Below are 24,483 nucleotides of genomic sequence, written 5' to 3' on the forward strand. Positions count from 1 at the left end.
GAGTTATGTAACATACACTATAATATTATACTTGACAGGCCCATCTCAAACTAATGGCAGCTATAATTTCCAGTTCCAGTCCCAGTGACATGAGCTGCTCCTTCATTAGGTCTTTTCTCATGTTTCTATCTCTTTTCTTCATCTTGAACATGGCTTTAACATTTAGCAGCCTCTTTATAAATCCCCGGTGCTACGTCTTCTCTTGCTCTTATTAATTATCTTCCTCCTTCATGTCTTTCTCCTGTATTTTTCTGACTCACCTCATATCATACCCTCACTGCACTTGTCAACTGCTCAGTATTTCTGACAAATGTACTTCATTTTTCACATAATTTAGCATGATGGGGGATACATTTGCACCTGGAGAAAGGTTACAAAGTATTTATATACTGTCCTAATAGATGTCAAAAGAGGAGAATGCTAAAAGCACTTACAAGTACAATCTTCGTTCAGCGGTAATTTAAGGAAAGCAGGTGCCCTTTTTAAAAATGAAACAGTTAACGTAACCTCCTCTCCGGCGTTTCGTAAAACTTGTACCTATAAAAAGAGGAATTTGTTTAATAATATTCTACCATTAATGATTTACATTCATGATTATTGCAGAATTCTGGACATTTATTTAAAACACTACATTGATGTGTGTTACCAAATATATCTATATATATAAAAGCCGATGTCATTACTCGTGGTTACTCGCTAATCCCTCCCCTCCATGTGACATCATCACAGCCAATCATCCCACACATAAACTTCACCTCACCCAGCACCATCACTACCAGCACAGCAGAATCCTGTATAAACTGAGGAACTGATAATGTGACCCCCGACTCCTCCCCTCAATGTGACATCATCAGAGGTCCTGTAAGCACAGACACAAATCCTGTTGGGTACATTGCACACTCACACATCTGAAGCTGAGCTGATACACACAAATCCTGTTGTGCACATTGCACTCTCACATATCTCACATATCTCAAGCTGAGCTGATTAGGCCACTGACAAACAAAGGCCGCATAATGCTAAATTACAACTCTCAGCATTTTTCATGTCAAGTTTTTGTTGATGTCCTGCAGCCAGGTCCAGTTGTGATCAGTAAGTATATATATATATATATATATATATATATATATATATATATATATGCTAGCTGTTCCCAGACAGCTAACGCTCGGCATGCCTATTCCTATGTAATTAACGCTGCTGGTGGTTAATTAAACTAAGTTAATAATGACAACATTCAGTAGCATAGAAGTAGTTGAATTACATGTAAAGGAAGTTGATAATTGTCAACTGGCAACGAAAATGTGACGTGAAAAATGCTGGGAGTTGCAATTTAGCATTACGCAGCCTTTGTCTGTCATTGGCTGAATCAGCTCAGCTTCAGATGTGAGTGTGCAACTCCCAGCATTTTTCACGTCATGTTTTCGGTGCCAGTCGACAATTATCAACTTCCTTTACATGTAATTCACACACTTCAATGCTACTGAATGTTGTCATTATTAACTTTAGTTTAATTAATCACCAGCAGTGTTAATTACATAAGAATGGACGTGCCAAGCATTAGCTGTCTGGGAACAGCTAGTATATATACTGTATATATATATTTTTTCTAAATAATGTAGCACTTTAAACCATAGTGTTATAGTTTACTAGAGTATGTGAAAATGGTAATGCATCAGTGATTCTTTGTCAAGCAAAAACATGGTGGATAACAGTGATATATTTATATACTGTAAGAATATAGAGTTTTTACATGATTTTTTTACTGTTTACTTAATTAATTGATTGATATGTTAAATGTAGAGCTCAGCGAACCGGTCGTGGTTCAGCTCGAGTTCGGTTCGTAGAACGGAGGTCTCGTTTGAGTTCAGTTCGGTGAACGTTCGACAAACCGAACTCGAACCGCATAGGAAACAATGGCAGGCAATCACAAACACATAAAAACACCTAGAAAACACCCTCAAAGGTGTCCAAAAGGTGACAAACAACTCACAACACAACACAAACACATGGGAAAGTGACAAGGACATATACTCATGTGAAAACAAAAGAGCTGGACAAGGAAAAAGAGGAGGAGACACAGATATGGGTATATGCAAGTGAACGTCCATGCCATTACTGTGCAACTTGAGCCCTGCTCATTTTAGGCTTCCAATCTGGATAAATTGCCTGAGCTCACCACGTATGTAGAAGTTAATACACTGCTTCTGCCTCCTCAACCTCGTGTGGGTCCTTCACCTCGGCCCAAACCCTGTGTGGTCAGGGCACCCTTCCTTGTAAATGCGCACAAGGAAAACCACACACCTCCTCCTTACTATGCTGGCAGCAGAGCTCAATGCCATCATGCGGTCAAATGTTTACTTTGAAATGTATGGGAAATGTGAGTCACACCGCTGAGAAGTTGTGGACGGTTAGCTCTGGAGACCAAGTTTCATCAATGGTTGTCTCCACTCAACCAGCAGACAGGAAAGGCCGGGTGTGACAATGATGCAAACATGGGTGCGGCCCTTCGCCGTGACAATGTGACACACGTGCCTTGTGTTGCTCACGTGTTGAATCTAATTCTCCAGCAATTTTTAAAACACCATTCCGGCCTACCTGGCCTTGTGCAGCGGGCACGCTCGCTATGTGCTCACTTCCATCGTTTGCACACAGCAGCTCAACAACTTTCGTCGCTCCAGAAGTCTTTAGGTCTGGTGGTTAAACGCCTGAAATGCGATGTGCCGACATGCAGGAATTTGAATCTGCACATGTTGCAGTGTTTGTGGCAGCACCGCCGAACCCTGCTGCAATACGTTATGACATATAGCCTGGCCTAACTTGATCCAGAGGTGGTGCAGATCACGCTGCTGGAGTGGTGTCAGATCAAGGACCTATGCACCCTTCTACACAGTTTACAAATGTCGACGAAGATGTTTAGCACTGGCAATACCATTCTCAGCGTGACAATTCTGGTCATCTACATGATTGAGCACACTTGAGACTGGGAGCCCTGTTAGCGTCACAGGGTCCACACGCCCACCCAGCCCAGGAACTCCCTGTTATCATCACAGGGGCCATTGAGTACGTTGACCGTGTGCATTGGGGCCACACCTGTGGACAGCAGGCGCATCAGCAGCAGCAGGCCTGTTAATGCCACTGGGCTGCACAAACAGGACTTGTTGGACAGGAGCTGGTCTTAACCGTTCTGCGTTACCAACTGTGGTGGCGGCCTGCATCGATGCCCTATCCCTGCCTACCTCTGGCCTAAAGCCGCAATGGGTTCAACACATGGAGGTGTGCTCTTTCGGAGCATAATAGAAGACTGCACACCTCCTGTTGGCTCCAGCCCGTTTTATAACCTGGGTCCGCCCCAAACCAGGGTGGACCACAATGCACCTCCTGGAGACAAAAGCAGAGTGACACGTCATGAGTGGCACAACTAGCGTCCTATTTGGAACCGCAACTTCAATAATGACCTCATGGCTGCCACGACACAAACACCTCACCAGTCATCGTCTGACCATCAATAATGAGGTGACAAGTCATAGGGGCGGGCCTCTGCAAGCCATTTGGGAGTGGCCTGGCCACATTGTCAGGACACCTGATGCCCTGTGGTCTATATGGGCCCCCCACATCAGGGGCAGGGCCAAAGAGTTCATTACCGGACCTAGTCTCTGATGCAGTAAGTGCCTGAGCATGCTCAGTAGCATGAAATACAGTCTCTGAAAAAAGACTATCAGCTGTAGCATGGTGTCTAGGCACAAAACAGGACTTAGACCCGGCACGGAGTGCAAGTACCTGTGCATAGAGGCTTTTCGCACTAAGTGTGGGAGCATGTATCCCGAAATGAAGACTTAGCCTCAGGAATGGCATAGTCAGGCTGAGCATACTCACTAGGTGAAACACTGTAGTTAGGCTGCAGCTGGGGTAAATCGGCACACGCATGCGCACTAGCTGCCCCTCCACACTTAGACGTGGAGGAGAAATTGCTCTTCGGGTGTGGACTTGGAGATGCTGTCTATGAACAGAAGGAAAAGCTAAAGGTGTGTATTACAGCAAGGAGCCACCGCGGAAACACTTCGTTCAATTGTGAGGGGAGTCATTTTGGAGTTTGGTGAGGAGTACCGTAACGCCAGTGAGCAGCATCCTGTGCCACAGACCAACATTCTTACGATGCTGTCTATACTGCTTACCGTGAAATGAGCGTAAAGTCTGTATTTCTGGCAACTGGACATCACAGTATCTGGGTACGGTAGGCTGTGCCCAGACAATAATGCGGGCACGCAACACTTTGTTTTATTAGCAAAACACATATCTGTTCTGGGTAGGCCGACTATTTATAGACAATAAGACTTGCTGCCTCTGCACTGTCAAATTGTCACGTACAGTTTAAATCATAGAGGGACAGCGACACATGTTTGCATTGACTGTTGATTTTCAAGATTTCCATGACTGTGTTGCAGAGCTGTGTGGTTTGCATTCACACTGTTATCATCTGCCTTATCTGTAAGGCTTCAGCTAACAAGGGTATTCAGGGGGGGTAATGTGTTTTGTCTATGTTTACGTAGATAACTGGGAAGCTCTTGTGATGCGCCACTGGTAAGTCATGTTCGCACACACACACACACACACACACACACACACACACGCACAAACACACAATTACTGCTACGCAGAGGGATTAACAGGTAGTAGGCAACAGAATAGATTGTTCTATTATTTAAATTGTATGCATGGTTCTTATTGTTTGTTTTGGTAAAGTTAAACAATCATTTATCCACCCAACTGACTAGAGTCCTTTTCCTGTTGCCTGGTTTTGCTGCATACTGGGGAGCCCACCCTGTACACGACTTAAAATGAAGCATAAGTCGCAATGTGAATTTCACTGTGCTACAATGCGGCCTAGCGTGCCTGTGCAACCACCGCCTGCCCCATAAAGGGCATCTGCGTGCTCTTCATCCTCTGTGACTGTGGGGACAGCAGTCTCACATGGTTTTTCACACTGAACTTCCACCCCTTTACACACAACAGGGAGTGTGATTGGCAGGTCATCACTTGTTTTGGAAGTGGAAACAGATGGTATCATTGAGCTGTCAGACATCGAGAAAACCAACATTGGATGCAGGCTACACACCTGCACCTTCGTCACAGATTGGCTGGACTACCTGCATTTAATAATTGCATTCCAGAAATGGAAAGGAGTGTAGAATGCACATGTGTTGTACCTTGCTTAGCAGAAAAGGAAAACTAACTTAGTATTACAGACAATTTTAGGAAGGCAGAAAAAGAGTCAACTCTTTGGGCAAATTAAATAGCGTGGCAAAAGTGGACAGGTGGGTACAGTGGCCGTGTTCTGTGGGTACCAGGACAGTAAAGGAAGCCTCACTTTCTATCCCTCCGAATGATCAAATGCAGCAAGGAATTCCCTGAGTTTGCTATAAAATTAGCGTAGCAAAATGTGCATGAGGGTGTCATGCAGAGGTGCTGCAAATAGATTTGCACCAGTGGGGCACTAATGGAGTACAACAGCCACTTCTTCTATGCCACTAAATGGCAGGATTTTTTGCTATTATTATAGCTTATTAAAAACAGAGCAGGATGGTGTCATGCAGAGGTGCTAGAAATAGCTTGGCACCAGTGGGACAATAATGAAGTCCAACAGCCACTTTTAGGATGCCACTAAGTTTACTCAGTCTTTGGTATTATAATAGCTTAGTAACAATGAGTTTGAGTGTGCAATGCAGGCAGACGTGCTGCAAATATCTTTGCACTAGTGGGACAATAATGAAGTCCAACAGCCACTTCTTGTATGCCACTAAATGGCAGCATTTTTTGCTATCATTATAGCTTATTAAAAACAGAGCAGGAGGGTGTCATGCAGAGGTGCTGCACATAGATTTGCACCAGTGGGGCACTAATGGAGTACAACAGCCACTTCTTGTATGCCACTAAATGGCAGCATTTTTTGCTACCATTATAGCTTATTAAAAACAGAGCAGCAGGGTGTCATGCAGAGGTGCTGCACATAGATTTGCACCAGTGGGGCACTAATGGAGTACAACAGCCACTTCTTGTATGCCACTAAATGGCAGCATTTTTTGCTATCATTATAGCTTATTAAAAACAGAGCAGGACGGTGTTTTGCAGAGGTGCTGCACATAGATTTGCACCAGTAGGGCACTAATGGAGTAAAACAGCCACTTCTTGTATGCCACTAAATGGCAGCATTTTTAGCTATCATTATAGCTTATTAAAAACAGAGCAGGAGGGTGTCATGCAGAGGTGCTGCACATAGATTTGCACCAGTGGGGCACTAATGGAGTACAACAGCCACTTCTTGTATGCCACTAAATGGCAGCATTTTTTGCTATCATTATAGCTTATTAAAAACAGAGCAGGAGGGTGTCATGCAGAGGTGCTGCACATAAATTTGCACCAGTGGGGCACTAATGGAGTACAACAGCCACTTCTTGTATGCCACTAAATGGCAACATTTTTTGCTATCATTATAGCTTATTAAAAACAGAGCAGGAGGGTGTCATGCAGAGGTGCTGCACATAGATTTGCACCAGTGGGGCACTAATGGAGTACAACACCCACTTCTTGTATGCCACTAAATGGCAGCATTTTTTGCTATCATTATAGCTTATTAAAAACAGAGCAGGAGGGTGTCATGCAGAGGTGCTGCACATAGATTTGCACCAGTGGGACACTAATGGAGTACAACAGCCACTTCTTGTATGCCACTAAATGGCAGCATTTTTTGCTATCATTATAGCTTATTAAAAACAGAGCAGGAGGGTGTCATGCAGAGGTGCTGCACATAGATTTGCACAAGTGGGGCACTAATGGAGTACAACAGCCACTTTTAGGATGCCACTAAGTTTCCTCAGTGTTTGCTAGTATAATGGCTTAGTAACAATGAGTTTGAGTGTGCAATGCAGGCAGAAGTGCTGCAAATATCTTTCTTTGCACTAGTGGGACAATACAGAAGTCCAACAGCCACGTTTAGGATGCCACTAAGTTTCCTCAGTGTTTGCTAGTATAATGGCTTAGTAAGAATGAGTTTGAGTGTGCAAAGGGCAGGAGGGTACAGTGCCAGGGTTGTGGGTCTGGGTAGACAAAAGGAAGCCTCCCTTTCTATCCCTGCTAATGAGGAAATGCAGCGAGGAAATCCCTGACCTTAGCTACACAGACGCTGTCATCTTGTGTAGCTGTTAAAATCTGTTTTCACTGCCCTGACTGTCACCTATGGCTCTGACCCGGCCGGTATTAGCCCTTAGAAGGGCTGAAAGAAACTTTTATCTCTATTCTGTATAGCGCTGTGTATAGAGCGTACACAGCAGTATCGGAGAGAGGAGCTACGCCAGCGGTGACTGACACCCAGACGCAGAAGAGATAATGGCATCCGGACGGGCAGATACTCATTTTTATAATGCAGGGACATGTGACATGGACATCCTATCACACATGCTGTTGCTTCTCTGGCTAAAAGTCCACTTAGCTGTGTGTGTGTCTGGGATTGGCTGACATGCTGGCCCGCCCCACTATACGCGCGCGCTTAGGGAAAAAAGAACAAGACAAAAAAAAAATGGCGCCATTATCCAAACAGCAGTGATCTGAATGCGCTGTTCCCGCAAACTATACACTGAAATTTCATAATAGTGTGAGTTACAGAGTGACTTACACTATTACAGTGAAAAGCCAGCTAGTAATTAGCTTGTCTTTTTGCTGCTAGAACCGTTCTTGAACGTATATAGAACTATCGAGCTTTAGCAAAAAGCTCGAGTTCTAGTTCGATCTAGAACAGCCCCCAAAATCACTCGAGCCGCGAACTGGAGAACCTCAAACCACGAACGGCGCTCAACTCTAGTTAAATGTACACTAATAAAGGTACACCTATATAAATCAAATGGACAAGTATTAATGGCCTGAAATGTTGCCATATTTTACATGAGCCAATAAACCACTATGTTTTGCATCTGAATTGTTTGGAGTGTTGCCTACATTGTTTTTTTTTAGTTTAGATTAGATAGATAGATGGATACAAATATAAAGAGGCAGCACTATATAAAAACGTAAGAAGTGTGGACGTTATTAACCCATGTGATGAGGTTTTGGTCCTTCCCAGAACCTTTCTTAAACAAGTGAATACAACCATCAAGTAACTATAAATATACTGACTAATTAATACAAAATTTCCATTAAAGTTTCAAATCTCACAAACAATTCTATTACAATACATTTAGTCTATATAAAACATATAAACACATGTGACATGATACATTCTAACATAACCACCTCAAATCCATATTTTACATACAGTGTATATTCATAATACAGTGCATTTACGCTTAAGCAGTTTCAGTAGTACACGTGCTAAATTGATTATAATAATGATTTACCCAGCAAAGATATACATAGAATCAAAAGATTAAAGTTAAACCAGCGTTTTCCATTAGTTGATACACATGTCTGTTTTTGTCCCAATCATTATATAATAGGAAGGAAATTAATGGTGCTTCCTGAAGCATGCTCTCTCCAGCATAGGAACTCGCACCCACCATCTTAGTCGTTGCAAAGCTTCCATTTTAATATAATCCATGTGCACTACTGAAACTGCTTAGGCATAATTTGCACTGTATTATGGATATTCATTATATGTAAAAAATGGATTTCAGCTGGATATGTTATAATGTAGTATGTCACATGTGTTTACACAGACTAAATATATTGTAATTGAATTGCTTGTGAGATTTGAACTCTTAATGTAAGTTATGTATTAATTGGAAGCATCGGCAATTGGTGCGAAACGGCCGTTGTCCTTGTGCACAACATCCCTGCACCCTTCCCCTATGCCTGAATAAATTACAGCACTGTGAAATATCTACAGACCTGTGAGTGCCTCTTTTTTTCTTCACATTTGAAAATATGTATTAATTGGTCACTACATTTATATGAATTTGATGGTTGTATTCACTTGCTTGAGAAAGGTTTTGGGACAAGACCGAACCATTATCACATGGGCTAATAAAATCCACACTTCTTAGTTATTTATGGAGTGCTGCCTCTCCATATTATTATTAGGGATAAGAGAACCCAACTGTAAAGTTCAGGATTCATACCTGACACATTGTACCGAACATGCCCCCACCTTGTGTCCACATCTGTGATTGGTTGCGGTCAGTTTGCCAGATGGTAGTGTAAAAATAAATACATAAATCTAAAAATTATGTGTGCTCATGTCCTATTTTGATAATAAGCATGGCTAAAAACACAGCTACAGGCTGCAGACTCCACTCAGTTTTACAATGCCTAGATATCAAAATAGATGAGATCTAGAGGAGATGCTAAGGCATTTTTATAAAATTTATTTAAATAAATACATTTTAAAGATGTAGGGTCCCCCCATTTTTGATAACCAGCCATGGTAAAGCAGAAAGGTGGGAGATGATATTATCAGGATGGAAGGAGCCATGGATATTGCCTCACAGTCTAAAAATACCAGCCGACATCTACCCAGAACTGGAACATCACATTAGATGTGCCAATCTTTGCCTTTTATCCGGATCATCTTGATTGCCTGGTGTGGTGGCAATCAAGGTAATATAGTAAAAAAAAACATTAATTACATTAATTTCAAATAATCATATTATAAACTGGATGATATTAAAGAATCACTCCCATTAATATTTTTTTTTTCATAAAATGTGTATGGTGTGTTGATTAAGTGTGTTAATATACTCACCTATGGCTGCTGTCTCCATGATCCAGCTCTGTTTTTCTGCTCCTCTTCTCAGTGAGGTCACTGCTCTACAGACTCCCTGAATCATGCTGCCATTTGGGTGACCTGGAAGTGACTTTTACAATGTAAACCTCTGGAACATCAGAACAAAGCTTACATTGTTAAAGAGACTTCTGGCTCACAAAGCATAGAATAAACCAGCTAGTTGGAAATACGGTGACGTCACTGAGAAGAGGAGCAGAAAGGCGGCTGGATCGAGGTGAAAACTGCGGTAAGTCAGTATAAATTATTCACTCACATTACACCAAATGCACACATACACAATTTAATAAAAACATATTATTGGGAGTGCTTCTTCAATTTGAATTAAAATTTGTTTTGGGTTCCACAATTTTATTTATTGGCTAAATAAGGTCAGTTGAATGCAAAGACCAGTAACTTTCCCATATTTAACATATCCTCAATACCTGACATATATTCCACATGGATTTACTGTATATAAATCCTTGCTTCCCACTCATTTTCTACATAGTTCTATACTGCCAAGGTCAAAACTAATTAAATAACTAGTTTCATGTGATCTGAATTACATACAATGATAGCGGTCATGGGTTGAAACTGTATATAATAGTAGAATATTGTAATATATTAGCTATGAATATTTACATTGAATAGCTATATACTGCATACATTATGTCTTTGTACCATTTAATTCAGTAGATAGAAAAATGGCCATAGCTGATGAAATAATCTGAGTAATCTCAAAAGCTTGCTCTATTATCAGCACCTTTTCAGTTAATCATTAGAAGATATCAACCAGTAAGGGCATTCACTTTTATATTTTCTATAAAATGCATATAAATCTTTGTCAATTTAATTAATTTGTGCAATGACAAAGAGTTTCTATGTCTGTCATATCTTTTACTGTGGTAAAATAGGTCTTAAAGAAATCATGTGGCCATTAAACTATTTGGTTTGTATTAAGCTTTGTTCATACTAGCGTTATAGCCCCCATTTACAACAAAAGCCGTAAAAATAGAGGGACCTGTCATACATTGGAACAAAGTGCTGACTTGCTGCCCTCAATGACGTATCAATAACTAAAAATATAGGTTTTTTTCAACTATATCAACTTTAAACTTTAATGTCATTCCAAAAATAACTGTAGCTACTTTCTGGAAATGTTAAAATATATAAAATAAAAACAAAATAAAATTAGCAAATATAGTAAATGAAATTAAAATATACCAAAAAAATTGCAAAATTTTAAATTTGTTGACTTTAGTGCCAAAGAAATGTTGCTTTTCATTAATCTAATCATGATAAGTGAGTAGTGATCATAGAGTTATTAAAGCTGAGTATAATTATAGAAAAAAAGGTTTAGGTCTTGTTCAGATGTCTCTGAATCACAAGTGTGTGCTATTCATGATTTTCATGGACAGAAAACAGACCAGTTACAGTCAAAGGCCCTGATTCAGCAAAAATGCATAAACAATGCTGATCTGAAAAAGGACATGTGTTGGAATCAGATGTTCCTGTTTTATTAAGAGACCCAGGCATCTTAATGAATCATGAGCATGTGACAAGTGTGTGTCTCACCATAAATCTTACTCCAGTCAGAAACTAGAGTAAGATTTATAGAGAAAAGAACACCATATCTCATTGTGAATTAGACAAGCTGTGGCATCACACCCTTCTTCTGCCGCTATATGGCCCCCAACTACACCTATTTTGCTGGGGCAGGGTGAAACTGTCATAAAAATCCCAAAATTCAAATAATTTGGGGGTAACTCCTTGTTATGCAAAGGCATTGTGACTGTTCAAAGTGATTTGTGAATCTTGGCATATTCAGTTTGATAAATCAGAGCCTATATGGGTATTCACATGTTTTGTTGTATGTGCCCTTATCCAGATTGAGGTCTGTTCTCACACACGGTAAGCACAGCCAGGTCTAGGAAGAGTTCTGGTGGTCCAAAACTTCTTCCATTTAAGGATTATGGCGGCCACCTTGCTCTTAGGAACTTTGAGTACTTCAGAAATTATTTTGTAACCTTTGCCAGATCTGTGCCTTTCCACAAGTCTGTCTCTGAGCTCCTTGGGCAGTTCCTTTAACCTCATGATTCTCATTTGGTCTGACATGCATTGTGAGCTGTGAGGTTTTATATAGATAAGTGTGTGCCTTTCCAAATCAAGTTCTATCAGTTTAATTAAACACAGCTCTGTGAATGTTAGTTATGCTTTTGCTGCTGTGAGGCTCCCTCTGTGGCCAGGAATGGTTTGGACAGAGACCAGGTGTGCTGGAGCAATGGGTGTTTCCATTGCTAACTCTCTGCCTATTTAAACCTTGGCTCCTGGCAGTCTGAACCGGTTATCATTGTCCTGTAGCTCACCAGCCTTTTCATCTTGCTTCTGACCACATCTACCCCAGATAAGTGCTTGGTTCTTTCTTAAGTTGTTTTGTTCTTATCTGGGTTGTCAATTTTTGTGGTTATTGTCAGTTTATTTGCATGCAGGAATCTTCCCTCTCCGTTGCTTAGCTGGGAAACTCCCTGCAGCTATGTTTGGCATTTTGCTCCTATAAGTCCATGTGTTTGTTGCGTCTTAAATTTGTAATTATTCCTGTTTTCTGTTCATTGGTTTGACAAGAGCGCCTGATATAGGACGGAGTGCAGATCGTGTGATCTGAGGACCTTTTTGTACTATCAGGTATTTGGGTTTTTGTAGGGTTTTTCTCTGGCCAACATCAGCCCCTCTCCTATCCTTTCAGTGGGGCCTCATTTTTGCTAATCCTATCATCCATCTGTGTACTGTATTTAACTATATCACCATAGTCTTTGAATGTGGGGGGCTTGCTATACCTTTTGCGGTCTATTTCTGAGGCAGAGAGTTATTCAGCTCTCTGACTGGGTTATGTTAGTTCACCCCTCAGCTACTTCTAGTGTTGATGGTTAGTAAGGGGATGGCGGCCAGATTAGTTGCCAATGCTATTGTCACCTTTTTGCCAATGATCTATTGTGATCTATTGTGATCTTCCATGGTTCCGGATCATAACACAACTGGACTCTAATGAAGGAGTAGAACTATCTCAAGGAGGATCACAAGAAAATGCACAGCATGGGACTTACATATGAGTGTCTGAGCAAAGGGTCTGAATACTTATGACCAAGTGGTATTTCAGTTTTTCTTGTTTAATAAATTTGCAAAAAAAATCTACATTTCTGTTTTTTTCTTTCAAGATGGGGTGCAGAGTGTACATTAATGAGAAAAAAATGAATTATTTTGAATTTACCAAATGGCTGCAATGAAACAAAGAGTGAAAAATTCCAAGGGGTTGGAATTCTTTCCGTACCCATTGTATATTTCTTTACAGTTCACAGGCTTCTTGTAAAATCACCTGAATGTTATTATAGATGAAAATTACATTAGTTACATACAGGTAAAATATATTTTTGTACCGTGTTAGCCAATAGAGATAAAAAAATGTTTAAAAGAATTGAAGTCCTCAGTGGTTGATACCTTTTAATAGCTAACTGACTTCAGTTAGCCATTAAAAGATATCAACCACTGAGGACTTCAGTTCTTTTAAACAATTTTTTATTACTTACATAGTTACATAGGTTGAAAAAGACCTAGGTCCATCTAGTTTAACCTTCCTCCACCATTATAAGGTCTCCTGGTGGAAATAATGACGTGAGATAATAAATCCTCCATACAGTAATATATAGGGTGGCAATAGATTATTTAAATTAAGGTAAATGCATCATTAATTATCATTTTTTTTTATTTTCTTCTTAAGGGTTAAGTCATTTTCTTTACAGGAGAAAATTCTAACCATAATTGAAATGTTAAACCTTTAGCAGAAAACAGGCTCCTTTTTTATTATTTAGGAGAAATGAATACCATGTTCAGCAATTCTGTTCAAAGGGGGGACAATTTAAAACAAACCTACCAAATCGCTGCCCAAAGTTATGTACGTTTGTAAACATCTGCAGGTAATAAGCTTCTAACATTGTTTTTAAGGCCAGAAAACAATCAAAGTTTATCCAGTTCAGCCAATTATGCTGAATGCTGAAATGTTGATGCATAAGAAGGCAAAAATCAACAGGAGGCAAAAGTACTTTTTCCTAAAAAACATCAAAACTCCAAGTATAGCAATCAGAATAAATCCCTGGTACACATGAACAAATATATTTTAGTGCAATTAAATTCTGCTAAAATTTTACAAAAATCAGAATTCGCTAAATAGACTTTTTTTGCAAGTCTTCTTCTATGTGGATTCCATAAAATGGCGAACATCGCAAGGTAAAAAAATGAAAAAAATCCTTATAGTCACCTCACCGCTCACCTTGTCAGCCCCTCTGCTCTTAACATCACCGGTCCAGTCCTCTCCACATTTTACCTTATCACCACCACTTGTGCTGGTCACCTCTCAGTGTGTGCAGTGGTAATAAGAAGTGGCAAGGATTGGACAGGTTATGGTGAGGAGCAATGAGGCCAGATATATGAGTGGTCAGGTGAATGTAGGGTTTTTTGTTTTAAATTGTCTATAAATTCCCCAGAAAATCATAATAAATAGCACTGCAGTGTAAATGCATGCGTCCTGCGTCCCCTGCACAATCTATGTAAATTGTGCATGATACGCGCGCACGATGCTTTTATGAACGCAGCAATTTGGGTGCTAAAATTTTGACCCAAATCCGGGCGTTCATAAAATGAGCATGTCAATTAATTTGTGCTCTATGGATGCAGCTCCCACTCTGTCTATGGTGGGGACAGCAGCCAGAGCGCATGAAATCGGCTTTTTTCTACAGAAAAACTGCATCCATTATGCAGTGTTTCTGCAGTGATTTGAAGCGCACATGTGCTGTTAAATCGTGCTCATGAGCCCTTACTTCTTATGAACATTTTGAATGAATTCACAATGACAATTCTGGCAAGGCGTTCCATAGTCTCACTGCTCTTACACGAGGGGCCATTTTTTGCTTTTTTTGTCCACATAGACATATGAGAGCTTATTTTAGCAGGGTGAGTTATAGTTTTGAATGATTCCATTTATTTTACTGGAAAATGGGGACAAATTCCACAAGGGAAGATATGTTTTTTGGGGAAATTGTACATTTTTGGTAAAAATAACCTTGCAATAAGACTCTCATTAGTAGGATTATGCCGATACCAAACAAGTCCAGTTTTTTAAATCTTTTAGTGGTGAATAAATAATCAGAAATTTGCAAAAAAATGTCAGAGGTTGTGACACCATTTTCCATGACTCGTAACGTTTAATTTTTCAGAGCAGTAGTTTTTTCAGAGCACTGTGATGGCTTATTTTTTGAGGGATGATATGACGTTTTTATTGCTTCCATTTTGGGATAGATATGATGTTTTGCACACTTGTTACAACATTTTTTGTGGTTTTGCAGCAACTGAAAAAATAAAATTTTTGTCACTGAATTTTTTGTTTATCATGTTTACCGATCTAGTAAATAATTGTTATTCTTTGATAGATCAGACTTTCCTGAATGCCGCAATCCCACATACGTGTATTTTTTTATCTTTATATTTAGTAGGGCAAAAGGGGGGGGATTTCAAATTTTATGTTGTTGACATTTTTTTAATATTTTTTTAAACATTTTATTTTTCACTGTGTCTAATACTCCAGTTGGGGGACATGATGTTGTGCTTGTCTGATTGCTTCTGCTGTATACAGCAGTGTTAGAGCTACAGCAGTCTCCTTTAAAGCCCAGCCATAGGGAGTAATTCAAAAAAGTGTTACTATGACAAGCATGAAGGTCTTCAGCAGACCCCGTCCTGTTATAGCAACCAATCGGTGATCCACGATCATATCACATAAGCACCAATGGGTGCTTAACCTCTTCACGACCAATGACGGATATATCCGTTATGGATCGTGTGAGGTTAATCCCCGCCCCCTGCCTTAGGCAGGTCACGGCGATCCGCGTACATATCAGCTGTTTTCAACAGCTGGCGTGTGCCTGCATGTTACGAGTGGAATTGCATTCCACCCTCAACTTTTAACCCCTTACATCTCGCTGACAAAGTCTGGCAGCGAGATGTATGTGCGCGTGGCCATTACTTTCACTTACCGCCGCCCCCACCGGAAATCACGTGCGTTATCACGTGACTTTTGGTGGTTGCCAATGCAGCACAGGGTCATGTGATGACGCCTGTAGCTAACATGAGTCACTTTTTCTCAGTGCCGGCATAGTGCCAGCATGGAGAGTAAAGCAGCATATATGCAGATCTCGGCTCTATAGCTGAGATCTACAGATAGGGCAGAGTGATCGGATTGTTGATCTATATAGCCCCTCGAGGGACTAGTAAAATAAAAAAAGGAAAATAAAATTTTTAAAAAATAAAAAAAATAAAAAACCTAGAAGTTCAAATCACCCCCCTTTTGCCCCATTGAAAATTAAAGGGTTAAAAAAATAAAAAATATACACATATTTGGTATTGCCGCGTTCAGAAACGCCAGATCTAACAAACTGAAAAATCAATTAATCTGATCAGTAAACGTCGTAGCGGCAAAAAAATTCCAAACACCAAAATTACATTTTTTGGTCGCCGTAAGTTTTGAGCAAAATGCAATAACAGGCGATCAAAACGTAGCATCTGCGCAAAAATGATACCATTAGAAACGTCAGGCCGAGATACAAAAAAAAAAGCTATCACTGAGCCATAGATCCCGAAAAATGAGAACACTACGGGTTTCGGAAAATGGTGCAAAACGTGCGCCACTTTTATTGGACAGAATTGTACATTTTTTTAACCCCTTAGATACAAGTAAACCTATACATGTTTGGTGTCTACAAACTCGCACCGACCTCAGGCCTCACAATGACTCATCAGTTGTACCATATAGTGAACACAGTGAATAAAATATCCCAAAAATTATTGTGCAATCACACTTTTTTTGCAGTTTTTCCACACTATATGGTAAAATTTATAGTTTCATTTAAAAGTACAACTTGTCCCGCAAACAAACAAGCCCTCATATGGCAAGATTGACAGAAAAATAAAAAAGTTACGGCTCTCGGAAGAAGGGGAGCAAAAAAAAAACCCCGCAGAAACGGAAAATGCCTGGGGCTGAAAGGATTAAAATGGTGTGCCACCATGCCTTTTAAATCCAGCTATTAGCCCGCTCCATACACTCCCTTCCATGTTCGCTGTCTTGTTCAGTTACAGTTTTTGGAATAAATAGATAATTTGATGAAATGCCTATATTTATCTGTGATTGAGGTTTTTCTCTATTTTGTATAATGACTATATACTACAGACTTGATGTAAACTAAGCTAAAGCGTCAGATTCTGGACACACAAGAGAATTGTCAAAGAAGTAGCCTGTAACTAGCAACTTGGGTTCATATACCACCAAAGACATTTGCATAGAATTTATATGTTCATCCTTGTATTTGTTTGGGTTTTGTTCAACCCCCCCAAAGACAGTGAATCGGCATGAGAAAAAAACACATTATGCTGCGATTTGCAGTGCAAATCAGGTTGCGCACACTCATTCAAGTCTATGGGTGCATGGAAATCATCAGACTGCACTCAGAGTGGAGACTCACAGAATGGAGAAGATGGTGAATTTATGTTTGCCACCTCCTGACAGTGTGCTCTGATTCTCTCATGCGAGATAACAGGATAACACCAGGCTGTCACTCGGATCAAACTCTAATCAGACTTTGATTAGGGTCTCATTACCATTCACAATCTGATTCTCTGCATGACAGAATCAACGCTCAAGTGACCCCAGCCTTAAGGAATATATATTGGGAGGCCCAATAGGGAGAGCAATGTCAATGTTGGTAAAACACTGTAGAAAATGGTGGTACTATAATTAGTGTTAAATGAGTAGTTAACTATTCGTACTTGCTATGCTGTTAGCGAGTACTGTCCACTACTCGCATATTCGTTATAAGTAGCAGGCACAATGTAAGTCATTGGGAAATACTCGCTAAGTAGCGAGTAGCCCGAAAGCCGTACTTTTCGTGCGAGTAGCGAATAGTACGGTTTTCGGGTTACTCACTACTTAGCGAGTATTTCCCATTGACTTACATTGCACCCACAACTTGTAACGAATATGCGAGTAGCAGACAGTACTCACTAACGGCATAGCGAGTATGAATAGTCAACTACTCACTCAACACTAACTATAATAGCAAGCATATGAAATAAATAAAACTTGTTTCAAGTTGTGCATCTGTTGACCTCTTTTATGGTTGACTGTTCACTGTGTATGTACAGTATAATAAGACAAGCATGTATCTATAGATTTTTTTAAATGCTATCAGGAAAGAAAAGCATTGTTAACCCATGTGCACATGTTGAATATTTGGTGAGTTTTTTACCTCAGTATTTGTAGCCAAAACCAGGAGTTGATAAAAAAATCCAGAAGTGGTGCCGTGTTTCTATTATACTTTTGATCTGATTTTCCTCTCCTGGTTTTGGCTACAAATACTGAGGTAAAAACTCACCGAATACTCAATGTGTGTACGTGGCATTAACCTTCTCTCCTACCCCCATAAGGATGTGTTGTACTTTGTCACTTTTTTTTGGGATTGGCATGTTTGTTTGTGGGTTAAAGGTAATGTATTTTTTTAATCCAATTCAGCAATTGTTTTTTATTTTTTTTAGTTGTTCAATGGGCAGTGTTAATTATACAATAACTTTTTCTGTCATGTTTGATTACAGCAATGCCAAAATTACTTTTGCAAAATATGTTAAAACATATATATTATTTAATTTAATTCCAGTGATATTAGTTAAAAATTGGAAAGCAGACTATTGTCTGATCATGGACAAAACCTAAAGGAAAAAACCCAATAAACAACAAAATTATCATATAGCTTAAAGCAAGTAAATAGTCACAAAGAAAGGTTTTAATATTAGAGACCGGTAAGGACCATCCTGATGGGTTCACCTTGTCACAGTGGCAATGCTGTTATGTCTTTTTTTTGTTAAATCAAACTAGCATTAACTAAGTGGACTATTTTATTTATATTTACTACTACTATTTACTTATTTACTTGCTGTAAGGCCATGTGCGCACTAGAAAATGGACTTTTTTTTAGAAAAATGACTTAAGGGTACTTTACTCGCTGCAATATCGGTATCGATATCGCTAGCGAGCGTACCCGACCCCGTCGGTTGTGTGACACGGGCAAATCACTGCCCGTGGCGCACAACATCGCTTACACCCGTCACACGGACTTACCTTCCCTGCAACGTCGCTCTGGCCGGTGAACCGCCTCCTTTTTAAGGGGGCGGTTCATGTGGCATCACAGCGACGTCACACGGCATCCGTCCAATAGAAACGGAGGGGCGGAGATGAGCAAGCGGAAGATCCCGCCCACCTCCTTCCTTCTTTTCCAGTGGACGCAGGTAGGAGATGTTCGTTGTTCCTGCAGGGTCACATGTAGCGATGTGTGGTGCCGCAGGAACAACGAACAACATCGTACCGGTAGCAGCAACGATATTAAGGAAAGGAGCGACGTGTCAACGATCAACGATTTTTGACATTTTTGTGATCGTTGATTGTCGCTCCTTGGTGTCACACGCTGCAATGTTGCTAACGACACCAGATGTGCATCACTAGTGACGTGAACCCAACGATATACCGTTAGCGATGTCGCAGCATGTAAAGCACCCTTTAGGGGCAGAAACCCTGATTCCAGCAAAGTATCACTTACTAGGCTGTATTGAAAAAAATCTCTGTTTTATCTGCTGCATATCTATTAGTTCTCTGAATGCTGAGCTCTGTATAACCTCGCCCACACTATTGAATGACAGATTGCTATGTATACTGTGCCTAGGCAGAAAGCTGACAATCGGTAAGTTGAGGGGCCTATACAGGGTACTTGAATATGTAAAAATACATGGCAGGAGATATACTAGTCCTTTAGTAATAATCTCCTGCTGATTGAACAGTAATGTTATCAATACTACAGCCATGTAAATTATACATTGCTGGAATAAGGATCTCTGCCTCTATATCAAGCAACTCTCAGAATAGTTGGAAAAAAACCTGTTGACATATTCCTTTTAACACAATGCTAATGAGCTTTCTGCACACACTACAATTACACCATGCAGCAAGCTCCTGATCCCTCCAGTTATGGTACCTCTCATTGCAGGTATACAGCATATACAGGTTTTTTGGAACTTCTCTCCTTTAGAAACTATGGACCCAACTCATGAAAGCTTTTACACCAGAATCCTGGAGTAAAATGGTTTGAAAATTAACAAAGTTTTGTTGAAACACCAGGCTGTGCTAACATTTTGTAACCTATAGGGTTCTCACACCATTGTTGTCCAGCTCGGACAAAATGGGCAGCGCTGTGGTGAGAAGATCAATGGCGTTTCCTATACAACAAATGTTACTCCAGTCAACGATTGAAGAATGACGCTTTTCAGACACTTCTGATTCATTAAAAGGCATACAGAGTAGTAATAAACGAATTCTAAAATATTTGGATTTTCGTACTGAATACCTAGGACTATTACAATATTCGTCATCAATAATATAACCAAATGCAAGTCAATGGGGAGCCCAAGCATTTTCTGGGAAATCTTCAAAAAAAAATGCTTGAGTTCCCCATTGACATGTATTAGGTTCACTATTTGTGACGAATCCTTGAATAGTACTTGATATTCCATATGAATAACCTGAACCTGATATTTTAGTAGTAGCTCATCACTAATAAGAAGAGTCTTAATACAGCATACCCTTTTATCAACACTGGAGTGAAAACCTCTAGACTTGTTGAATCAGGGTCTTTGTATCAGAATAAAAGCTCTAAAATTCAAATCTCTAAATACTTATTGAAACAGTAATCATAACAGAAATGTACGCCAATTTACACTGGAAAATGTTCTTTAATGGTGTACATTAACTTTTTAGGCATGAATACTCATTGCTATAATGGATTTCTTAATTATCACAATATAAGGGATAACAACAATCATTACTATTTTCACTAAAACTAATACCTTTAACAATATTTATTGTGGTTATGTAATAAAGAATATATTGTGTATAGGGATGATCGAATACCTGAAATATTCGTCAACATCCATATTTGCCGAATAGGTTTCCACTATTCGACTATTTGCAAATATTCGATGCGCAATGTAAGTCTACAGGAAACCCGAATAATTGCCGAATAGCAACTATTTGGGCTTCCCATAGACTTACATTGCACATCAAATATTCGCATAGTGGCGACCTATTCGTCGGATATTTGCTAAGCCGAATATTGCTGAATATTTGTGATATTCGATCATCCCTAATTGTGTAGTTATTTGTTGACATAGTGATTCATTAAGTAGAATTACTTTTAACTTCAACTGTCAAAGTAAGGTCGAGCAGCATGTATTCGAGAAAGCCATGGCAAAACGCGCGTCAGGGTGTTTATCTGGTAAGGCTTTGGCTGTTAATGGCTTCTTTATAATTGTGTATCAGGAATCAGATGTACTTGCTATTAAATTCTTTATAGTCACTGTGTTATTTATGACATTGTTTACTTATAATTATCATTATTAATTATTTTTTAGTATGCCCAGATATTTATTGTATTTTGCTATTACAGCCTTATTACTGTCAGCCACTTACCCAGGCATGCTGTACCTTACTTGTCATTATCTGCCCCTGTACATCTGTTTTTATGAATTTCATAACTGTTTATGTATTGTTTCAATAAAGATGAAATTGTTTATTTACTCCAGTGTAATTGTTTTATAGGCTTAAAAGTATTTTTTAACTTTAACCGTCACAGTAAGGTCGAGCAGCATGTATTCGAAGCAGCGTTACTGCAATGCAGTCATAAAGCAGTACATGTATTTCATGACTGTCCATTTTTAAATGACAGATCTGGCAATGCTAGAAAGTGATGTGCAAAATGATCCGTTCTGAGTCAGATACAGCCTTGTTATTTTCTAGTAATTGGGACTCAGCTTCCAACAGGTGACTATATTGCTTAGTATAAAACTAAACTATCATACTTTCCAATAAAACCCAATTATTTCTTAGATTGTGGAATTATCACATTACTTTTACATCTCTAAACCTATAACTTGTGTCTGCGATATTAATGTCCTGAGTTGTAGTATACTGTACAGTCCTAGCATTGATAATTGTAACATCAAGTAGGAAAGGTTGTAGAATTCTGAAAATCACAGGATTGATAGACATGTTAATGATGTGCAAACATTACAAAATTGGAGAAAAAAAATTGAAAACACCTCAGTTTATTCTGCATCAAGTTTGAGCTCCATGTACAAAACTAATCGCATCTGTACCACTTGACATAATGCAGTCATTAATTGTTAATTAAATAATGACATGCAGTCATTAATTGTCTGAGAAATGTTCTTCCTCACTAAATGCACTTGGGCATATAAATCATAAAATGTTGCTTTTGGAAGCTCTTGCAAGTGCCACCCAATGACATCCTAGACTGGAGACAAGTCTAGAGATGTTGCAGCCATGTAGGCTGTTTTTTGTTGTACAAGTAACATGTGGACTGATTTGTCATGTTGAAAAATGGCTCCTGAGACCCTTAAGAGAACTGTTTGTGCCACTGGCTGCACTACCAAATCAATGTAAGACTGAACTGTTAGTGTAAATAAATAAATATAGACTAGAGGGGTCCTGCTATCATACATTTTGCCACCCACACCATCTGTCATGTCATTGGTTAGGAATTAAAAAAGAAGCTGCCAGCAGCAGATCTTGTTGATTTGTGCACCCAAGTGCATTCAGTATAGCAGAAGTTTCCTCACACAACCATTAATAACCTCATTATTAACATGCCACAATATCTAAGATAGATCAAAGTTTTCTACCGTGCCTCCCCCATACTCTGGAATGCTCTGCCACAACACATCAGACTCTCACCTACCATGACAAGCTTCAAAAGGAACCTGAAGACCCACCTCTTCCGACAGGCCTACAACCTGCCGTAACCCTCAGTCTGATATAACGCTGCACAACCAACTCTACCCTAACCTACTGTATCCTCACCTATCCCTTGTAGACTGTGAGCCCTCGCGGGCAGGGACCTCTATACTACTGTACCAATCTGTATCTTGTATTGTTTATGATTATTTTACTTGTCCCTATTATGTATATTCCTTTCACATGTAAAGCACCATGGAATTGATAGCGCTATAATATTAAAAAATAATAATGATAGTGTTTAGAGATGAGCGCGGTTCGCGGTTCTCCAGTTCGCGGTTCGAGTGATTTTGGGGGCTGTTCTAGATCGAACTAGAACTCGAGCTTTTTGCTAAAGCTCGATAGTTCTAGATACGTTCGAGAACGGTTCTAGCAGCAAAAAGCAGGGCTTTTTACAGCTACAGTGTGCAGGAGCCATCGCTGGCAGCCTGCCAGAAGCTGGTAACCAAGATAAACATCGGGAATCCAAGCAAAGCGCTTTGGTTAGTAACCCGATGTTTATCCTAGTTACGTGCAGGAAGCCCACACTTCCCCGCTCAGCTCACTCCGCCCCCTCCTGCACGCGGCATGTACACACACACACACACACACTCACACTCACCTGTCCCCAGCCAAGCAGTCCACGACACTGACGTCCTCAGCGCCACCCACTTCGCATTCCGCCGCCAGCACACAGGGCTCCGCCCACCTGCACTCTGCACACATGGTCCCGCTCGGCTTACCTGCGGTGATGAAGTCCCGACCTCAACGCTGTCACTGTCCTCCATGGCCACCGCTTGTCACACCACCTTCTCTTGCTTCCGACCTGAGACTGACTAGCGGTGACGTCACGGGCCGCTCGCGATACTTGGCTGTGAAGGCGGCGGTCATTGAACTCTGTGACAGGTGCTGTCAGCAGTGCAGGAGATCAGCGCAGGTAATGTACCTTGCTGACAGCAGCACTTGTCATCCCCTGCAGTGACCTGGGCTGACCCATTGATGTTAGCTCAGGTCACTGCACTGCTCTCCCAGCCAATGGGGAACATTCTGCTCTTCATTGACTGGGACAGTGTGGATTGTCATGGCAACCCCTTGGATTACACCAGACCTGGATTTGTTTTTCTTTCTAATAAATTGGTTAAAGAGGGAATGTATTTGGGAGTGTTTTTTCAAATAAAAATGTGTTTGTCATCTATTTTTTTTTATTACTGACTAAGTTGGTGATGTCGGGTATCTGATAGACGCCTGACCTCACCAACCCCAGGGCTTGATGCCAGGTGACATTACACATCTGGTATTAACCCTATATATTACCCCGTTTGCCACCGCACCAGGGCGCGGGATGAGCTGGGGCGAAGCACCAGGATTGGCACATCTAATGGATGCACCACTTCTGGGGCGGCTGCGGCCTGCTATTTTTAGGCTGGGGAGAGTCCAATAACCATGGACCTCCCTAGTCTGAGAATATCAGACCCCAGCTGTCTGGTTTACCTTGGCTGGTGATCCAATTTTGGGGGGACCCCTACGTGTTTTTTTTTTTTAAATTATTTATTTAATTTAAAATAACAGCGTGGGGTGCCCTCAGTTTTGGATTACCAGCCAAGGTGAGGTTGCCAGCTGTGGTCTGCAGGCTGCAGCCGTCTGCTTTACCCTAGCTGGCTACAAAACTAGGGGGAACCCTACGTCATTTTTTTTTTCATTTTTTTGGCTAAATACAAAGCTAAGCACCCTTTAGTGCCACATGAAAGGCACCAAAGGGTGAAAAATTACAAAATGCAGGAGAGTGGGACATTATGTGTCTTTC

At 40.3% G+C, this 24,483-nt stretch overlaps 1 protein-coding gene across 4 annotated transcripts in view; it reads right to left on the bottom strand.

Annotated features, from left to right (window-relative positions):
* Window positions 1–24,483, bottom strand: part of SNTG1 (syntrophin gamma 1) — a 1,064,578-nt gene that overhangs the window by 253,901 nt on the left and 786,194 nt on the right. For all 4 annotated transcript variants that reach the window (XM_075353282.1, XM_075353284.1, XM_075353281.1 and 1 more), the window contains one exon: window positions 435–537. In XM_075353282.1, the coding sequence (XP_075209397.1) occupies window positions 435–537 (103 nt within the window). The remainder of the gene's footprint in view (window positions 1–434; window positions 538–24,483) is intronic.

Source organism: Anomaloglossus baeobatrachus, chromosome 6 (genome assembly GCF_048569485.1).
Source record: "Anomaloglossus baeobatrachus isolate aAnoBae1 chromosome 6, aAnoBae1.hap1, whole genome shotgun sequence".
NCBI classification, from domain to species: domain Eukaryota; kingdom Metazoa; phylum Chordata; class Amphibia; order Anura; family Aromobatidae; genus Anomaloglossus; species Anomaloglossus baeobatrachus.